An 18,166-nucleotide genomic window follows, 5' to 3' on the forward strand; every position below is an offset into this window, starting at 1 on the left:
TATGAATTCTTTTTGAATTGGTAATTCTATTTGTGCTCCTTGCGTAATATAAGTGGTTCATGATTTGCTCTGTGTGATCACCGGAATTTGAGTGATCTTTGTTCCTACAGTAAGCAATTAACTGCATCTCAAGCATCTAGAATTTTAGCTAGGTTACTCGGATGCCGATAGCGTGATACAACTTTTTTTTCTGAATAGTGCAGATACCGCGATACATTTGTATATATGAAATAAACATCTTAAAATATAATAACAATAATTATATATGAAAAGAAGACAGTTTACTACCAAGGAAAATGCACCGTAAACATTGTCCTAGGTTTCTTCAGGCACTGAAACTTCGATTTGAAGCTGCTGAAGAGTAGGGCACGTCACATTTGGGCACGATCCGATCCCCTTATTGGACATCTTAAGCAAATGTGCTTTAATTCTTCTGTAGCTACCTCTATATTCATGAGTACAATACTTGCATCTGAATCACACACCTCCACCTCCTGCACCTCTTTCTAAGATATCCACAAAGGCTTGTTACCTAGATCATTTGCCGGCACATCCTAAAGTAGTGTGAAGCACATACAACATTATACAATGAGAAGACCAACTTAGCAAACAAAGGTTATAAAGGGTGAAGTCTCACCATGGCCAAGAAAATATTTCCTCTCGCTTCAGAGCCTGGGAGGAACTGAAGGAGATGGAGGCGATGCTCAGGTCTGTCAGTGGAGCAGTTGCTGGCTCTTTCTTCTCAAGTGCGGAGCTAGATGGGGGAGAGGAAGCAAGGGAGCATCAGTGGCGGCGCACAGATGCGGACAGGGAGCACCGAAGGCTGGCCCTCTTCTTCCTTGCCGATGAGGCCCTGCCTGGTGCTCTCCTTCTCCGGTGCGGCGGCGCTCAGACCAGGGGAGGAGACAGCGAAGGCCACCTTCCTATCCCATGTGGTGGCTGTGTGGCACTCAGGTTGGGATGGAGGCACGGATGTGTGAGAACGAGGCAAGAAAGGGGGAGGGGCATGCCGTGGGTATGGATAGATGGGTTAGGGTTTTCCCGTGTCGCACCGGTATCGGGGTGTATCCGACCGTTATTCTTCTTTTTTACTTATTGGAAAATAGAAAATCGCCAGATATGTATCTTGGGGCATCCGGAGGTGTCCCCGTGTCCAGACGTATCTAACCTCCAATATGCCATATTTTTGCCGTATCCATGCATCCTAGAATTTCTAGTATTTCCTCTTCCGCTAGTTTCAGGTTTCTAATGTATGCTGTCTTTTCTATTGCAGTTTCTTGTGTTGGACGAGGCAGATAGAGTTGTAGATGCCAATTTCGAGGAGGACCTCAAGGTGATATTTGATTGTTTGCCAAAGAAGCGGCAAACATTTCTATTTTCTGCGACAATGTCGGATAATCTGCGATCTTTGCTTGAGCTTTCGGGAAGCAAGTCGTACTTTTTTGAGGCATACGAAGGGTTCAAGACTGTTGAGAACTTAAAGCAACAGTATATCCATATACCTCCGGATGGAAAAGAGCTCCATCTTCTGTATCTCCTGTCAAAAATGAAGGAAGATAATATACGTTCAGCCATTGTATTTGTTTCAACTTGCAGGTATGCTTCCCTACACCATAACTATTCATTGTTCCTAGTAATAGGTTGCATAGAGTCATAGATCCTCTCATGAACCTTTTTTTTACGTAAAGCAGAAGTTTGCTGTTGATTTTGTTTTGAGTGCCAAATTCAGGATTTGTTTTGTTATTATGCACGCATCTCCCCAAGATATGCCTATTTCAGTTTACCTGCTCCTGCAATTGTCAATCCCTGTATTCAGAAGTCCCTCTGAATTATTCTTTTGGTTAGATCAGTCGGATGGAATGCTGCGTGTTACTCTTTACGTTTGATTTGTAGACTGTTTAAAGTTCAATGCTCTCTTGAGAAGTTGCTGAAATCACTTATATTATCACATAGGACATGCCAATATTTGGACTTTGTGTTGCAAGAGCTTGGTCGACCTGCTGTTTCTTTGCACTCTCACAAGGCTCAGTCACAAAGGCTTTCAGCGTTGCATCGTTTTAAGTCTGGTCAGGTCCCTGTGTTGATTGCTACCGATGTGGCCAGTCGTGGATTGGATATCCAAACTGTTGATCTTGTTATCAACTATGACATTCCAAGGTATCTTGTGCTAGCTTTATTTCAATAGTAAGTCTTCCTCGCCAGCACATTTTGATGAATGTGAATACCTGACTGATGCGTGTGATGATTTCTTTTAGGTTTCCGCGTGATTATATCCATAGGGTTGGGCGAACTGCAAGAGCTACCAGGGGAGGGCTTTCTATAAGCTTTGTGACCCAGGTCTGCTGAATGTCCGAGTTTTGATGATGTTTTACCGTGATCCAGTTATCATTTGCCCTCTTGTATTTGAAAGAAAAATCCACCTTATGAGTCTTCTCCTCATGTCAACATTGATGGGTAACGGATCCAGCAATTTGATATGTACCGATAAAAATATATGGAGGAGCTTTCCATACAAACTAGAAAACTCGAAACTACTTCTAACTTCTAAGTAACTTGAAATACTTCAATGGCAGAAGCAACTAACCTCCAAACATGCACGTTATCAGAAACTGCTCTTTGCCAGTTATGAATTTTACCTCAGAGAATTCACTCTTTTGCAAAGTAGGATGGCAGAAGCAACTAATCTCCAAGCATGCACGTTTATCAGAAACCGCTCTTTGCCAGTTATGAATTTTACCTCACAGAAATCACTCTTTTGCAAAGTAGAAATTTTACCTACCAGTTGGCTCTTGTATATGGAAACATGCAGGAGTATATTACAAGTGATCAAATAAGAAATGTACACAGTAGGAGTGCAATAAATTTTCTGATGAAACAGTGCTCTTGTTTTCATGCGTTATGTTAACTTATTAATTCCCAATGAAAACTGTGTACTTCTTACTAAAACCTGCATGCTGATTGGGATGTCTCTGCAGAGGGATATATGTCTCTTACATGAGATAGAAGATGACGTGGGAAATCGATTTGATGCATACGAGTGCGACGACAAAGAAGTCACCAAAGATATTACAAAGGTGTGACAACTGGATTCGTATATGTGCATATGGCCGAGTGCTAATCTTTGTTTGTCTTCTTAGTCTTGCATCTGGACAGCTATTCTAGTACCCCCAGTTTACGACAGAGATTTCTTCTGGGAACTAAATTTTTACTGGTCAATGAACCATTGAAGGTATTCAAAGCGAGGCGTCTCGCAAACATGAGGATGGCGGACGAGGGCCACGAAGACAAGGTCCAAGACAGGAAAGACCAGAAGAAGAGAGACCAGGCGAGAAAGCGCAAACACGACGAGTGAAGTGAACCTGGCTAGAGACGGCTCACGCGTTCCGGCTTGCGTTGTGGACCAACTGCTGCCCCGTCGCAGACACCGGGCAGTCAGTTCCGCCCTGCACACTCTGACATCGTCCTAATCGATGCGAAGTTTTGTACGTAGTAGCTAATTCATGTTGTAAATCACAATATCTAGTTATGCAATCGTAACATTGAGCAGATGATGCTGTGACCGTCTGTCGTGGCCCCTCGAATAACCTCAGTATGCTGTCCATTTTTATCCAGGGACTGTTTGGCCGAAGCTTGTGCCTGACCGCGGTGCTGTTTCTAACTCACATGATTCCGCCCCTCAAAAAAAAGAAGAAAAAACTCACATGATTCCGGTGTTAGAACCAAGCGGCTGCTGCTCATCCTTTTAGTGGGGAAAAAAACTTCGCCTTGCATCTTTTAGTGTTGTTTGACCTGCAACATGGAGGGAGATTTTCAAGACAAAAAAGGAAAATTACGGCCTATGATCCGATGCAAACATCGGTGGGGGAGTCCCGTGGATCAGATAACGCCATCTGCGTGGGCAGCCGCAACAACTAGCTGATCGAAGTAGACTTTTTTTTTTTGAGGCAGGCTGAACGAAGTAGACGCCGCGGCGAATCTGCGAACGGGACTTCACTCCATGGGCCGACCTCCTGCATGCAAGGCCCAAACCCAACACAGCCTACTTCTTCCGTGGCCTTTCCGGTGAAGCGTGCGACGGCTGCACCGTTTGTTTAGTCCCACCTCGCCCGGCCAAGGGAGAGAGGGCGGGGAGCTGGGCTATATAGGTTCAGTTTTTTTCGGCGATTCTGTGAGAATCGCCCCCCCTCAGCTTCTCCCAGAATCACCATTCTATATATTTTTTACAATCCTAGATAATTAGACCTTAACTAAACAGGATTGTAAAAAATATATGAAGTGGCGATTCTAAAAGAAGCTAGGGGGAGGGGCGATTCTGGAAGAATTGCCCAAAAGACTGACCCATAAGAGCGGGTGGTTCGAGTGGTGAAAGGCACGCAGCTGCGTGGTGGAACTATTCTTTCGCCTTTTACTAAAGAATACCGAGTGCACGCCACACTAAGCAGCATACCCTAATTTTCGAAGGGCGTCTTCTCTTTGTGAGAAGGCCCCACCAAACGTGAATTTCAAAAAATTTCTTTTGAATGGTGTTTTCTCCTTGAGAGATTGAGAGAAGGCCCCAAAATCCTGATTTTCAAATTTTCGTTTTGGTTGTCAATGATTTTTCCTAAATGTCCTGATTTTCAAATTTTTGTTTTGTTGTCAATGATTTTTCCTAAATGTTGGTCTGTTTTTGTACGTGTTGCTGGTAAGTCCTACATGAATGGCCGGCCAGTTCAGCGCATCCTCAACTCAGAGCATTTCCAACAGCCGCGCAACGCGCCGTGCGCAAAAAAGTCATTTGCCGCGCGCCGTTCGCCTGGTTTGGCGCGGCCGGCAGCGGTGGCTTCAGCAGACGCGTTAAAATTGAGCGCGCGCGCGTAGCTCCAGCGGCCGCGCTAAAATGCAGTGCGCGCTAAACAGTGCGTATATTTTTTTTAATAAAATTCATAGATAGAAAAAATGATACATAGATATTTTACATAGTTCCATAGCATAGATAGATAAAAATTATTTAGATAGTGCAAGGACATAGATAAAAACTACTAGTGTAGCTACAGCCTACTCCCAGTCGTCGTCGTCATCGTCATCGTCGCCATCCTCGCTGGTCTGATCCGAGGTATCGAGCCACATGTCTTCCCAACGATCATCATCAGACTACATCGCATTGGGATAGCGCCAGGGCCTTCCGCCGACGCCTGTCCAACCGCTCAGCGCGGCGCCTTTGCGTCTCCTCCTCGCGGCGCCTTACCCAGTAGGCTTGCTCGTAGGATACGTCCTCCGGGTATTGTTGGCGCCACTCCGCCATGACCCGCTCGTCCTCATGGGCAACGAGGAGGCGGTTCTGCCGCTCAACGTGCTCCGCACGGTCTTGTGCCGTGCAAAGACGAGGCGGCGGGGCGACGTCCAGCGCCTGCTGCAGCGTGTGGACATCGTGGAAGTTCATCTGCTGGCGCGGCCTGCCTAGGCGCCACGCCGCCGCGTCGTACGCGCGGGCGGCCTCATGCGCCGTCTCGAAGGTGCCGAGGCCGAGCCGGAGTTGGCCGGACCGTGTCTCTGAGTAGAACCCGCCATTGGGGCGCTGGCGGACGCCGTGGTAGCCCGACACTCCTCGGCGGCGCGGCGGCATGGTGGCGGGGCGCTGGAGCGGTGGCGCGGGTAGCAGCGGAAGCAACCGAGGAAGCGGTGGAGGGGCGTGTGGCAACGGAAGAGAAAGAGAAGCATGTGCAATAGGCGTGTGGCGCGCGCCGCATTTTATAGGCGCGCCGGAAGCGGTGCGGCAAAAAAAGCGCGCGACCTGCCGCCTTTTCCCCGCGCGCGCAAACCGTTCCCGCGCGCGATTTTTCCGCTATCGCTGGAGCGCGCCGAAACGTCCCGTGCGCCCAAAAGACTCGGTTTACCGCGCGCGCGCTTTTTACCGCGGCTGTTGGAGATGCTCTCATGTTGCATCTTCAGCCTAAGCTGCTAAAGACGGAGTCTTCCTTGATCTATTTCACTCCCGCCGAACATGCCAATCGAATCCTGTTAGCGGATGAGAAGTGCAGTGGACTAGCTCGTGGTAATCTAGTCTGCTATCTCGCTTTGTGAAGCATGCTATCTGTGGATTTCCATAGGCGTAGTAGCAAAGACTATGTCAAACTGCGTGTGTTCTGTTAAAGAAAAGAGGACCTATGAACTCTGTAACTGAGTTTTCAGCGTACAAATAAAGATGACTACATAAATCGTTGCGGGCAAGCACGGTTGAACGCAGCAGATACTACTCGGTGCGATTGACTCATTTCAGCATGTTCCACATGTAAGCACCAGCTCGATGAACAGCCCGACAGATAAAAAGGCTTCGTCGACAAAAAGGATGCGAACCACAAGCCCCCGTGGCGCTGTGCCTACTGTCCAAGCTGAAATACTGTCATACCACTTCCAGCTTCTGAAATTCAAGCTCATTTGGTGCAAGTCTCTCCTATGCACTGACCTCATCTAGTAGTAGTATCAGATTTCCTCGGTCATTCCAACCATATGTAAGTAGGAGTTATTGAGGCTCTTGCGACCGCGGCTGCATCGGGTGAGCGCGCCGGCGGCGCTGCCTTGATCACCTCCCCGCAGCCTCCCCTGCAGCCGTCGGCACCGGATCTGGAATCGCCTCAGCGCTCTCTCTCTTCTCCCCCGCGAAGCTCCGCTGGGCGCCATGGCTCCTCTCTCCCAGCCCGTGGGAGCAGCCATGCCTGCATTGGAACGCTCTGGCGACAACGGCCCTCCGCCCCACCAGCCCCCTGCGGCGGCCGCCGCTCCGGCCCCGTCGGCCTCCCTCACGGATCCGCGCGTCCCCCGTAGCTCGCGGCAGCCTGCACCCGCGAGCAGGTTCAGAGCGGAGAATGGGGGGCGTGCGCGGGTTCCCCGCGAGTCTCCTCCCCTGCCCGGGTCGGTGGCCACCCGGCAGCCCTCCGTCTCTGGCGGCGCTTCCGGTCAGCTGCTGGAGTCCCAGGCTTTGATCCCCGAGGCTCTCCTTGTTCTGCCGGATTTGGCGGCGGCCCCAACGCTACCTTCGCCACCTCAGGCGGGCCGAGTCCCTGCACTCGGCGTTGGCTTGGTGGTGGTGCTCGACTCCAGGCCTGCTTCCTGGTGCGCTGTCAATGATGATGAGGTCCAGATTGAGGAGTTGGTTCTACAGTCGCCGATGCCCGACGGGTCTGCCGGCGATGCACATCTCGAGCTTGGTTGCTCTGTTGTGAAGGATGTGGAAGATATTGAGGTCCTCACTGAAGGATGTGATGACGAGAAGACACCACAGAAGCTGCTTGGTCCATCTTCAGAGTCGGCTTGCATCGGCATCTTTGCTGCCACTGCTGCTCTTGAAGCGGAGGCTGGCTGGGAGCATGTGGAACGGGGACACCGTTCCGGCCGGGGTGCTCCCCCTGTGCCGTCGAGAGAAGGTCTTGAGCGTAGCCTCGCCTTCAAGCGTTGGGCTCGAGGAAGGTGCTTTCGTTGCCTCGAGCGTGGCCACCAAGTCCGTGCATGTCATGATCCATTCAGATGCATACGCTGTCGTCGCCCTGGTCATCGTGAGAGGTTTTGTCGTGCTCACTCTCCGGTTGCTCGGGATCGCTCTCCAGTCGCCCGCGTGAGCTCTCCGGTCTCTCAAGCTCATCACCAGCGGAGCCGCTCCCCATTTGTCCAGCCTTGTTCTTCGCTGACCAGGTGTTGGGCAGAGGTCGTGGGCAACTCGTCGCTGCATGTGTCGGTGCTGCTAAGGTCCCAATCTAGGTGTCGCCAGGATTCCAATGTCAGTGCCTTTTTGGTCTCTGCTTTGGAGTCCCAGTTTGCTTTGCTACGCACGGAGCTCCTTCAGGAGGTTGAGCTCCTTCGCACTAAGCTTCGCGACGCTCTTGCCAAGCTTCAGGTTGCTTCGGTTGTGCCTTTGGTGCCTGAGCTCCAGTCTGGTTCCATTGATGAGGTGGATGAATGCTTCTTTGGAGAATTTTCTCCTCGTGCTGTGGATGGGACATCGTCTGTCCATGGCGGTGTGGTCATCACCGAGGTCGTGGCTCCTGTTCTGCAGATTATGCCTGAGCTGCAGGAGCTTTGTGGGGAATCAGCTATGGTGCAGCCGATGAAGCCGGGCTCATTAGAGTCCTTGGCCTCACCATCACCGTCAGAGTCCTGCCAGCTGCTCGCCTTTGTGGATAGTGGATGTTTGGATGGTTCTGTCACTCTCTCATCTATGCCCATTGGGCATGAGGTGTCCTTGAGTGACGAGGTTGATGAGACAGGTGTGTTGGCGCCTAACTCTGATGCTCTATCATGTGAGCAACTGGAGATGTCTGAGTCCATCGTGTCGGTTGCTTCTGTGGTTGATGATGTTCAGACGATTAATATGTTGGCTTCTGATCCTTTGGAGCCTAGCCAGCCGCTCGCCTTTGTGGAGGATGAAGGTTCTGATGTTGCGGTAACCCACTCGCACGTGACTGTCATGCAGGTCTCTGTGCGTGAGAAGGTCGATGACATTCTCTTTCAGATAGAGCTTCATAGCTTGCTTAAACGTTTGGAGGCGGCTAGCCCTGGATCTGGCAAGGCGATTGTGGTGGAGGCTCTTAGGAGCAAAGGAAAGAAGAGTGACGCCACAAAAAAGGCGTCCGCTGCTGCTTAATGGATGATCTTCAGTCTCTTGCGTTGTCCTTATGGCCTGCATTGTCTTTGTGGATTTGGTGGTGTCCGTGGTCGCTAGCCAAGTTAGCCTCGTTTGGGGTGTCTTTGCGATGTAGCAGTGTGGGGTTGATGGTCTTTACGTGTTGGATATGGTTGTCGAGTGAGTAGTCCACATGTGGTTGATTTGTATCGGTTTTTGCCCGGTTTTTCGTTAATTAACTGGGCAATTCTCTTCCGCTTAATTAATCGATGAGGCAAATCTTTTGCCTTCGTTTCGAAAAAGAAAGATTCTTCCTCTTGCGTTTGAACTTGGGAACAAAACCCCGTCGCTGCGTTTTAATGGCAAATCGGGGCTGCGCTCACAGGCAGCAAACATTTCCACGCGCAGGCCATCGCACAATTGCGCGAAGGGCACAGCTCCTTTGGCCACTGACGTCACTCCTTTTGGGCTGACCAACTTGAAATGCATATGTGGGCTTTGATTGCCTCAACCAAAAAAAAAAGGGTGTGGGCTTTGCTGATACGGTAGGGGAGGAGCCAGGGCAATGTAGAGATGGTTTTCGTTTAGTCCCACCTCGCCTGGCTTAGGGGAGAGAGGGCGGGGAGCTGGGCTACATAAGAGCGGGCGGTTCGAGCGATGAAAGGCACGCAGCTGCGTGGCGAGCACAAAGCGAACTATTCTTTCGCCTTTTACTAAAGAATACCGTGTGCACGCCACACTAAGCAGCATACCCTAATTTTTGAAGGGTGTCTTCTCTCCTGTGAGAAGGCCCCACCAATACTGATTTAAAACCTTTTTTTTTGAAACAGTGAATTTAAACTTTGTAGTGTGGTACATTTGGACAAAATACCCTAAACCTGGAGAGTGTCCTTTCTGTCTTGATGCCCCGTCAAATCTGAATTACAAATTTCATGGTGTATTTGAGTGCTACAGCCGACCGTCGCGTGGGGGCCTTGTCACTTGGAAGACCCAAACATGCGAAAGCTCGCCTGCGAATTTGGTACGTGTTCCATGAACGTTGGACTGCGAGCGAGTACATAAATTACGAACTGCGACATCTGTAGCCCAAGTCTCCTTCACACACGAACGTGCGTGCGTGAGCCGAGCCAAGCCAGGTGGACTTCACATGAGGGCACGCAGGGCCGGCCTTGGGCCATGGCGGCGAGTGCGACGGCCTAGGGCCCAGCACGAGCAGGGGCCCATACCCTATGCGTGCATACAATACACAGTATATTCATAGAAAGAAAAATTATACGCAGGACAAACAGCCCAGCCCATGAAGAAGCGAGCAGCAACGCACGAACGAAGCCAACAATCCCGTTCGCTCCCAGTCCCAGAAACACGCCGCCAGCCGCCAACTCATCGTCTCCCTCTCGTTCTCATCCTCTTCCCCAAATCCAATTGATTGCCCCGAGTTCCTATGAGGCCAGAACCCCAACTCCCCAAGCTAATCAATGAATTGTTCATTAGTATCACACTTCAGTGTATTTCTTTGCATCCTACAAATACCCCAAGGGCCCCGGCGAACGGATCCAGAGAGGCGAGCCGGCCAGCGACGACACACCCTGTGCCCTGGCAGGAACACGGAGAGTAGCAGCCGGCAGACGGTCATCGATAGTTGGGGCTGTGGTCCGCCTGTCCGGCAGTGGAGAGCGGAGACGTGGAGTCCAGGCAACTCCTCGTAATTTTTTGCATCTCAATTTTTTCCCTTGTCTATTTTCTGCTTATGATGAATTGATGCGAGCAGTGTGGAGCAGCGTTGGATTTCTTCTATTTGCTCCAAGAGACCAAGAACAGGATTCGTGAAGACAAGAATTCAGGTGTTCTCTCTCCTTTTAACTGTTCCTTTTTCAAAACTTAAATCACTAAAGAACTATTTGAGATCAACCATGTCACTAGATAGATTGAATGGCTTGGCCATGGTGCTTTATTGAGAAAGATACGTCGGATAACATTGATCTTGACACTATTATTAGTGATTTTCCATCCAGAAATACTCGAAGGTGTCGTTTTTCTTGAGTATGCCATTCACTTCTTTTTTGTGTATTTGTCAGGTGGCTCCTGATATTTGCTGATGCGCGTTTGTGGTTGGACTGGTAGAGTTGGAATTGTAGCTTCTATCGAATTGGATCAAGAATTTGAGAACAATGTCACATATATATTTAGTTAAGAATTAAGACAGGACTTCTAGGTTGTTGGAGCGTGTATCCTAATAATCCTATAATCATCTGATATATCCGTGGACCGTGGTGTATTAAGACCATATGTGCTAGTGAATTTTACTTTTATATGAATTTTCGTTGTACATGATAGATAGGTTTGGAAGGTTTTTTTTGTCTATTAGATAGTAGTGTTAAGGGCCCATTTTCTCAGTTCGCACAAGGGCCTCTCGAATGTCAGGGCCGGCCCTGAGGGCACGCTGCCCCCAACGTCTCATTTAGCCCTTGTCACAACGTCGGGTGATGCCAATGGCTCAATCCAATCCACGTCCCCCTCTCTTGCCTGCCTACTCATCTGGGATTTTTTTGTGCGTTCTTTTGTGTATTATTAAGTCAAAGGGGCTAGAGGTGTACTTTTAACCTAACATCACAATAGATATATAGTTCTAGTTCTTGGGGATGATGCATAGATCAGCATCAAGATCTTGGAACAGTGGATTGGGAGATGAATGCTGGAGCTGGCTGTCCTATGTAGAGGTGGTGGCTGGTGATTGCTTGATCTGGATCGATCTGTGCAAATAATTGTGTGCACTGCATTAAACTAGTAGGCCATGAGGATATATTAGATCGCTTCATGTTCATAACCTAGCTTGAGAAAGTGGAAATTTGTCTAGTTCTGCTACTGGTCAAATCAAAGATAAAATAACAAATAGGCCCTCAAACAAAAGGGAAATACTCCCTCCGTTTCTAAATATAAATCTTTGTAGAGATTTCACTATGGACTACATACGAAGCGAAATAAGTGAATCTACCCTCTAAAATGCATCTATATACATCCGTATGCGGTTGATAGTGGAATCTCTACAAAGACTTATATTTAGGAACGGAGGAAGTGTACAAAACAATTTCAAATGTTTTCATACTAAGGTTGTGTTTGGCATCGAGGTGGATTGTGATAATTTAGATATTCAGATCAGGTTAACCTTTGCTTTTGGCTACCAAACTTCCCCTTGATTTTGAGGCTGTTTTGCCACATCATAGTATAGCAAGCCGTATGTAATGGTCCCGAAAAAACCACAACCCAAATAAACATGACTGCCACAAAAGAACAGTGCACATTTGTCTTAACTAGCTAAATACCCGTACGTTGCAACAGAGGTAGCTTTATTCTAGTGGTTCAACGTAGAATTTTTTTATTGGATTGAGATTGAGATATGCCACGGGAAGGGAATTCATAGGCAAAGATAAGGAAAAAACATGAACCGCTAGAAACGAGGAGGTGGGGGTCGATTTGCAGAATAAAAATAATGTGGGTTATCGCGTGGTTTAAAAAAATTGGTGAAAGGGGACATTTATTGGTGAGAGGGGTGGAAGAGAAACCAGCAAACTCCCCTTTTGATGGGAGAGATTAAGCCTCGACCCATTGTATATGGATTGTTGATGCATAGCTATTACTACAAGAAGAACAAGAGCACCGAAGACTATTTTTGGACAATAACCTATAGTGGTTGAGTCTCGCCTCTAAGCAGTAGTCGCTGTTAGCCATGGGTATTGAAGGCGGTTATAGAATGACACGCTTTACTTTCTTACCGAAGGCAGTTTCTGACCATGAACCGCCCTGGTCAGTATTGTAGGCGGTTTCTAATGTAGAATCTCCTATATTTTAATTTCAATGGTGGAATTTAAAATGTGTTTTGCAGCCTTCAAAATCAAAAACCATAACAATTTCATAGAAGTTTCACATACATACACGCATCTGCATACCATAGTTGCATTGCATTTCATGATACATTTATATCATTTTTTGTGGGGCTGTCCATGTAAATTATAGTTAGAACACATGACCAAAGTCATAAAACGAGTATCTGCAATAGGACATGCTATCTGAATTAACGATGAGATTTCCCGGCATCAAATTTGCACATTCGCTAACAATTTTATCTTTACGCAAAATTCACGCGGGCATGAGTTTAGCAATTCTCTGCTTTCGTATGTTTCTCTGATATTATTTCTGAAATATGAAAGGTGAAAAACTCCCCATATTTTGCCAAGGGATCGTACATGTTGGGACTGGTATTTTCCAATACTATAAACCCAAATATTCGCTTGATCCAGGGCCGGCCCTAGGGCATGGCAAAAGGCGGGTATATTCCATCTTAAATAAGGGTCTAATATGACTACATACTTAAATAAATTACAAAAACATGATTTGCACAACATAAAATCAATATGGACATAGGGTATATTCCCCAGCGCACTTCATCATGTTGTACTTATTCAATAGTTATTTATAGTTGAGTAATTTTTTTTATAAAGTTTGTTACAACCATAAACACGTAGGGAAATTAAATACTCCTACCTAAACAACCCTGAGAGATAGTGAGAGTGAGAGGCTTCAATGGAGATTGCTATATTTTTGTCCTTTTTTCAAACAATATTTATGTAGTGTACGATTTCGAGGTGCTGATTAATGATATCATTTGTCGACTGTTGCACTTGGATAAGAGGATGGGAAACGCCTCACCCGATATTGTCGACCTCAAGCATAAAATTGCAAGTGCATACCGCTCTGTTCACGCTGAAGAGGTGGTTGGAGTAGAAGCGCGTGTTGGTAATTGTGTTGGCATCCTTCGTGATGTCGGTGCCCCAATATCTACATGCTTCAATAAATTATAAGAAAATTGATTTGCATAACATAAATCAACGTGGACAGAGGGCATATGCCCCCCCCCCACCGCACTTCACCACGTTGTATTTATTCAATAGTTATTTATAATTGAGTATATGTATCTTATAATCATTATTTGCATCATATAATCACATATAGATGACATTCTGAGACTTTATTTGCTAATTAAAATTAAGATTTTTTATTGTTATGCCTTCATATTATTCATGATATACGATATATATTCTTAAAAGTATACATGTTACTTTGTTAAGGTTCAATGTGCCTCAATTGCACTAGGGTCAGCCCCGGCTTGGTCCTGGGGAAAGCATTTGGCTTCCAAGCTCACATGCTCCCATCTGGACAATAAATTCAAAACATGATTTTTTTTAAATAAACACTTTCATATCCTTTTTTGCGAGATCAATAATAGTTTATTCGAAGATGATAGAGTTAATATCCACAAGCATGAGAACCGCGATAGATGAGGCTCATGAGGGTCCTCTGTCAAGCCACACACCTATGACTCGCTCTATTTTAAGACCTTTGAGAACATCACTAGCAGACCCCGCATAAGTGGTAAAACCCGTAACTTTTTTGCGTTTTACAGTTTTGGGCGAAAAAATGTCTAGAACAGAAACCGTAAAAATGGTCCAACCCGTAAAATTTTTAAGGGCCACTGCAAATGCACACCCGAAACCCTTATCTTTGGAGGTTGGAAGGCCGAATCTAGGGGGGCCCCGTATACCGGCCGAACCTCGTTGGAGCAAAGACGCCGTCGCGGAGTTTGCCGGAATCCGCCCTAAACTCGTCGGAATTCATCACCGCACACCGGAAAAGGCCGCTAGGCGCCGCGATCGATCGACGCCTGTTCGAATTGGAGGAGCTCGACATAGCCGTGGACTCCCATGACCTCAGCCTGGCCGCCGGAATCCTCCCGACGCGGCAGGCAAAGGGGCACGACTCGGCTGGCAATAGAGTAAGGCGCGGACGGCGGAGGCGGCGGGGCGTGGCCGGCAAGGCTGGGCGCGGACGACGGGGCGTGGCCGACTAGGCTGGGCGCGGCCGGCGCGGTGATGGGGCGCGGCCGACAGGGGCGGGGTGCGGCCGGCGAGCGATGGGGCGTGGCCGACGGGGTTGGACGCGACCGGCGTGGCTGGCTGGGGAAGGGGCGGCAACGGCCGGACTGGAGGAAGGAGCTTTTTATTCCAGTTTTACAGTTTGTTTTACAGTATCTGTTCGGCCGCAGTTAAAATGAACCCTTAAAATGCACTTTTTCCAACCCATATCTCAGTTTTGCAGTTTGTGATTTTAAGGGGTCTGCTAAATATGCTCTGAATAATCCAGGGAACAAACTTCCTACCAACCATTAAAGACTTAATTTCATGAACAAACATATTGTGTGACTAGAAAAACAAACTTAGTGCTCTAAACGCTTACTCCCTCTGTTACATAACTTAAGACATTTTAGCTATTTCAAAATATTAACTACATACATAATAAAATGAATGAACATACACTAAAATGTTTTATATTTGGGAGCGGAGGGAGTACCTTCCAGAGTACAGGTTTTCTTTATTTTGCCCAGATCAAAGCAGACACCGTTACTCCAAAAAAATTGCATGCGCTTGTAGAGAAACACAAACATGTTTCTTACCAAAAAAAAACCCATATTAGATTATGTGAGTGGGCTGTATTTCAAATGTCCAGAGTTGCCAATCAACCTGTGGTTGAATGGTTAGAGAGACAGTGGTATCATCAGCCCATCAGGGTTCAAGTTTTAATACTCACATTATTTCTAGATTTATTTCAAGATTTTCGGCGACGCACTTTTAGTGGAAGAAGACGTTTCTGTCGACGAGACGCCTACGGTGAATTCAAAAATGTGAAGATGATACGCCGCCTCAGTCTCTTGAAGGTGCTCATAGGGGTACGGCGTGCGTGTATGCGTTTATAGGGGTGAGTGTATTCGCGTATGTATGAAGGTTTGCGTCTGTACTGTGTTAAAAAAATGTCTAGAGTTGAGGCACCGTTCCTCTGCACCGAACAACAATGTCTCTTTCCCGAAAAAAAAGAAGAAAAAAGAATGACGATGCCTCTGTTTTTCCAAGATTCGGGAAACTTTTTTTTTACGAGAAAACTTCAGATTTATTCATTAACAGTCAAAGTAGAACATTAGAAGTAAAATTTACATCAGGCCCACAGACCAAGATTCGGGAAACCTGCCCTCGCCCCATTAATTCACCAGGAGTTCAGATTCGGCAAATTCCGGTGAACATTTTCCACGGGGATGCAACGTGATTTCCAGTTGCGCCTGCGGCCAGATCGAATATCCGCACGACTGCAGCACCACGGTGGGTCGCCGGTCGGTCGCACGGGCCTACGGGGGTACAAGCACGTACCACGGCTGGGTACGGCGTCCTTTTTCTTGGGGACGATCGAGGGCTTTGACTTGTTCAACCCTGCCCTTTGGATCCAACACCAGCTCGGATCTTCTGGCTCTTTCTCTTGTGCGTGCATGTGCTCACAGGCTCAAACTCATCATCATCTTTGCAAAGGTGGCCGACCCATTTAGTACACATTTGCTTCTTGGGTTTTGACCACCGCGGGCAAGAGTCAAGTACTGACCTTGCATCCACACCTAGGTCCTAGTACGTACTTATCTGGAATGGTTTGTTTTCAACTAAAAAGAGTTGCTAAATCATCACGGGCTACAAACCAAAACTTTTAGAAGCATAAAAGGCGTCGTTTGATCGCCAGGTTCAGCTACACTTTTCATCCCGGATTTTCACATGAGAATAGCTGGTTTTTTGTCTCTAGAAAAATTATTAGCTTTTCGCGAGAATAGGACAATTTCCTAGTATTACTCCTTTTTGGAATGGAAATTTTCTATTACTAATCAGACAGACGCATATGCCAGTCTTCAATATACGGCGTCTGCCCTCTGGCCCAGAAAATAAAGAAAGGCGGTGCTACATGGAGGATGAAAAGGCTTCACGAACTCCCGTGCCAGTAAAGATCCCGCGAGATACCGTGGGAGGCACCGGAACTCGTCGGTGCTGCAAGTACAAGGACGATGTGCCCGGATCTTCTGTGCCCATCTAGCCGGACGATGCACTAGGGAGGACCACACCAAACGGCAGCATCAAGCTGGACCAACTCCCATAAACAATTCGTACCCAGAGGCCTGAGCCATGCTATGTATGTACACTTGTACAGTGATACAGCCTCATTACAGATATGCCACGCACACGCACGGATAATTGCACAGCTCGACTGCATTCACTGCTATAATTCATATCAGCGCCAATTATTTGATCAATAGATCGATTGATCTTATGTACTATTGCACTGGTATAAATAAGAGCGCTCTATTAAATCAAGCTGGTTATTCTAACACCGACCCGTATATATTCCGTGTATTTTGTGGTATAAATGCACACGATGCCTATCTACAAATCATTGCGTACGCACCAAACCAGCTGTCACCACCCAGAAAACTACTAAAAGAGACCCATCTAGCTCTCGATCAAGCTAAAAAAAAGAAAAAACTCTCGATCGATCGCCTTTGTGTGCTTGGCCCGGAGTTTGGACAGGTTTTGTCACGTTACTATCGGTCGTCTGTTTCCCGAGAGGAACTTCAGCATGGAGTATAAAAGTGCACCGTCCATGGCACACGACCCTGCGAGCAGAAATAAACAAACAAAGGCTGATTACCAGATGACACGTACCCTAAGCTCGCATAAGCTGCCTGATTTGGTGCCGTACGGATATATGCATGCACCGGCAATAATATTCAGGTGCAAGAAGCTTCTTGGAAGGTTCCTGTCGAAATACAAGTACAGTAATACAGTTTTCTCTTCTGTTTGGCAGAGAAACAGATCGAGCCAAAGACTCATGCGATCCAGCGCCGCGTGCATGCAGTTGCATGTACGTACTGTACCACAGTTGTGTCGTTGTATCGATCGGTCAGACCAAATTAGTTGTGATCGGCAAAATTAGGCTGATCATGGAATAATCACGTAAGTACTGAAAGTCTGCATACCGGGAATCTTTTCCCAGCAGGATTAGGGCACATGATAGCTGCGTGGCTGCAGGAAGTGTCTGTCTCTGGTTGTGGGGTCGTAGCGGTTGCGTAGCATCGTACCGGCCAGCAACATTGTTCCATGGTTGGGCGACACACGTACGCCAGTGTGTCTGCTGGAGTATCATATAGATGGATCATGGATGCAAAATGAGTGCACGCCTATGCTAATTATTTTGATTAGTCAGCGTTTCAGCTGATCTTGTCGACCGTTAATTCCATCTTCTAAAAACAAGGAAAAAAACTCATATAAAGATGGATATAATGGAGTAGATGATGTGATGGGCTAGAGGTCAGTCGACGGAAAATTTGAAGACGTCCAGCTAAGCTGGTAGAGTAGATGATTACGCATGTACACTGGCATGCTGCTAGCTACACATGTGGTTGAGTTGAATTCGATCTGACACGGGCACGGACGTACGTATAGGCATGCATGCAGGATCGGTGTTGCTGGTTCAATGCATGCATGCAAGCATGCAATCATGAACGTATGAACCACGATGGATCAACCACGCACGCACGTAGCTTAACTTACCTTAGCTTTGTTTGCTTATGGGGTCAGCCACAGCCAGATCGATCACCCATTACCATTAATTCGACTGATGGATCCATCGCCGCACGGATGGATGCAACGAATT

The 18,166-nt window shown here is 47.3% G+C and overlaps 1 protein-coding gene, 1 non-coding gene and 1 pseudogene across 2 annotated transcripts in view; all 3 read left to right on the plus strand.

Annotated features, from left to right (window-relative positions):
• Nucleotides 1-3,545, plus strand: part of LOC119353686 (DEAD-box ATP-dependent RNA helicase 36-like) — a gene marked incomplete at its 5' end in the record, with an annotated part of 5,682 nt that extends 2,137 nt beyond the window's left edge. The window contains 5 exons of the mRNA XM_037620337.1: nucleotides 1,274-1,596; nucleotides 1,954-2,157; nucleotides 2,256-2,337; nucleotides 2,976-3,074; nucleotides 3,230-3,545. Coding sequence (XP_037476234.1) covers nucleotides 1,274-1,596; nucleotides 1,954-2,157; nucleotides 2,256-2,337; nucleotides 2,976-3,074; nucleotides 3,230-3,352 — 831 coding nt within the window. The remainder of the gene's footprint in view (nucleotides 1-1,273; nucleotides 1,597-1,953; nucleotides 2,158-2,255; nucleotides 2,338-2,975; nucleotides 3,075-3,229) is intronic.
• Nucleotides 3,546-4,375: 830 nt separating this feature from the next.
• On the plus strand, nucleotides 4,376-4,485 carry LOC119359840 (annotated as a pseudogene).
• Nucleotides 4,486-9,266: 4,781 nt separating this feature from the next.
• LOC119359829 lies at nucleotides 9,267-9,386 on the plus strand. The gene has a single exon (XR_005172679.1). It is a non-coding gene; the product is annotated as a U5 spliceosomal RNA (small nuclear RNA).
• The last annotated feature ends 8,780 nt before the right edge of the window (nucleotides 9,387-18,166 follow it).

This window comes from Triticum dicoccoides, chromosome 2A (assembly GCF_002162155.2).
Source record: "Triticum dicoccoides isolate Atlit2015 ecotype Zavitan chromosome 2A, WEW_v2.0, whole genome shotgun sequence".
Classification (NCBI taxonomy): domain Eukaryota; kingdom Viridiplantae; phylum Streptophyta; class Magnoliopsida; order Poales; family Poaceae; genus Triticum; species Triticum dicoccoides.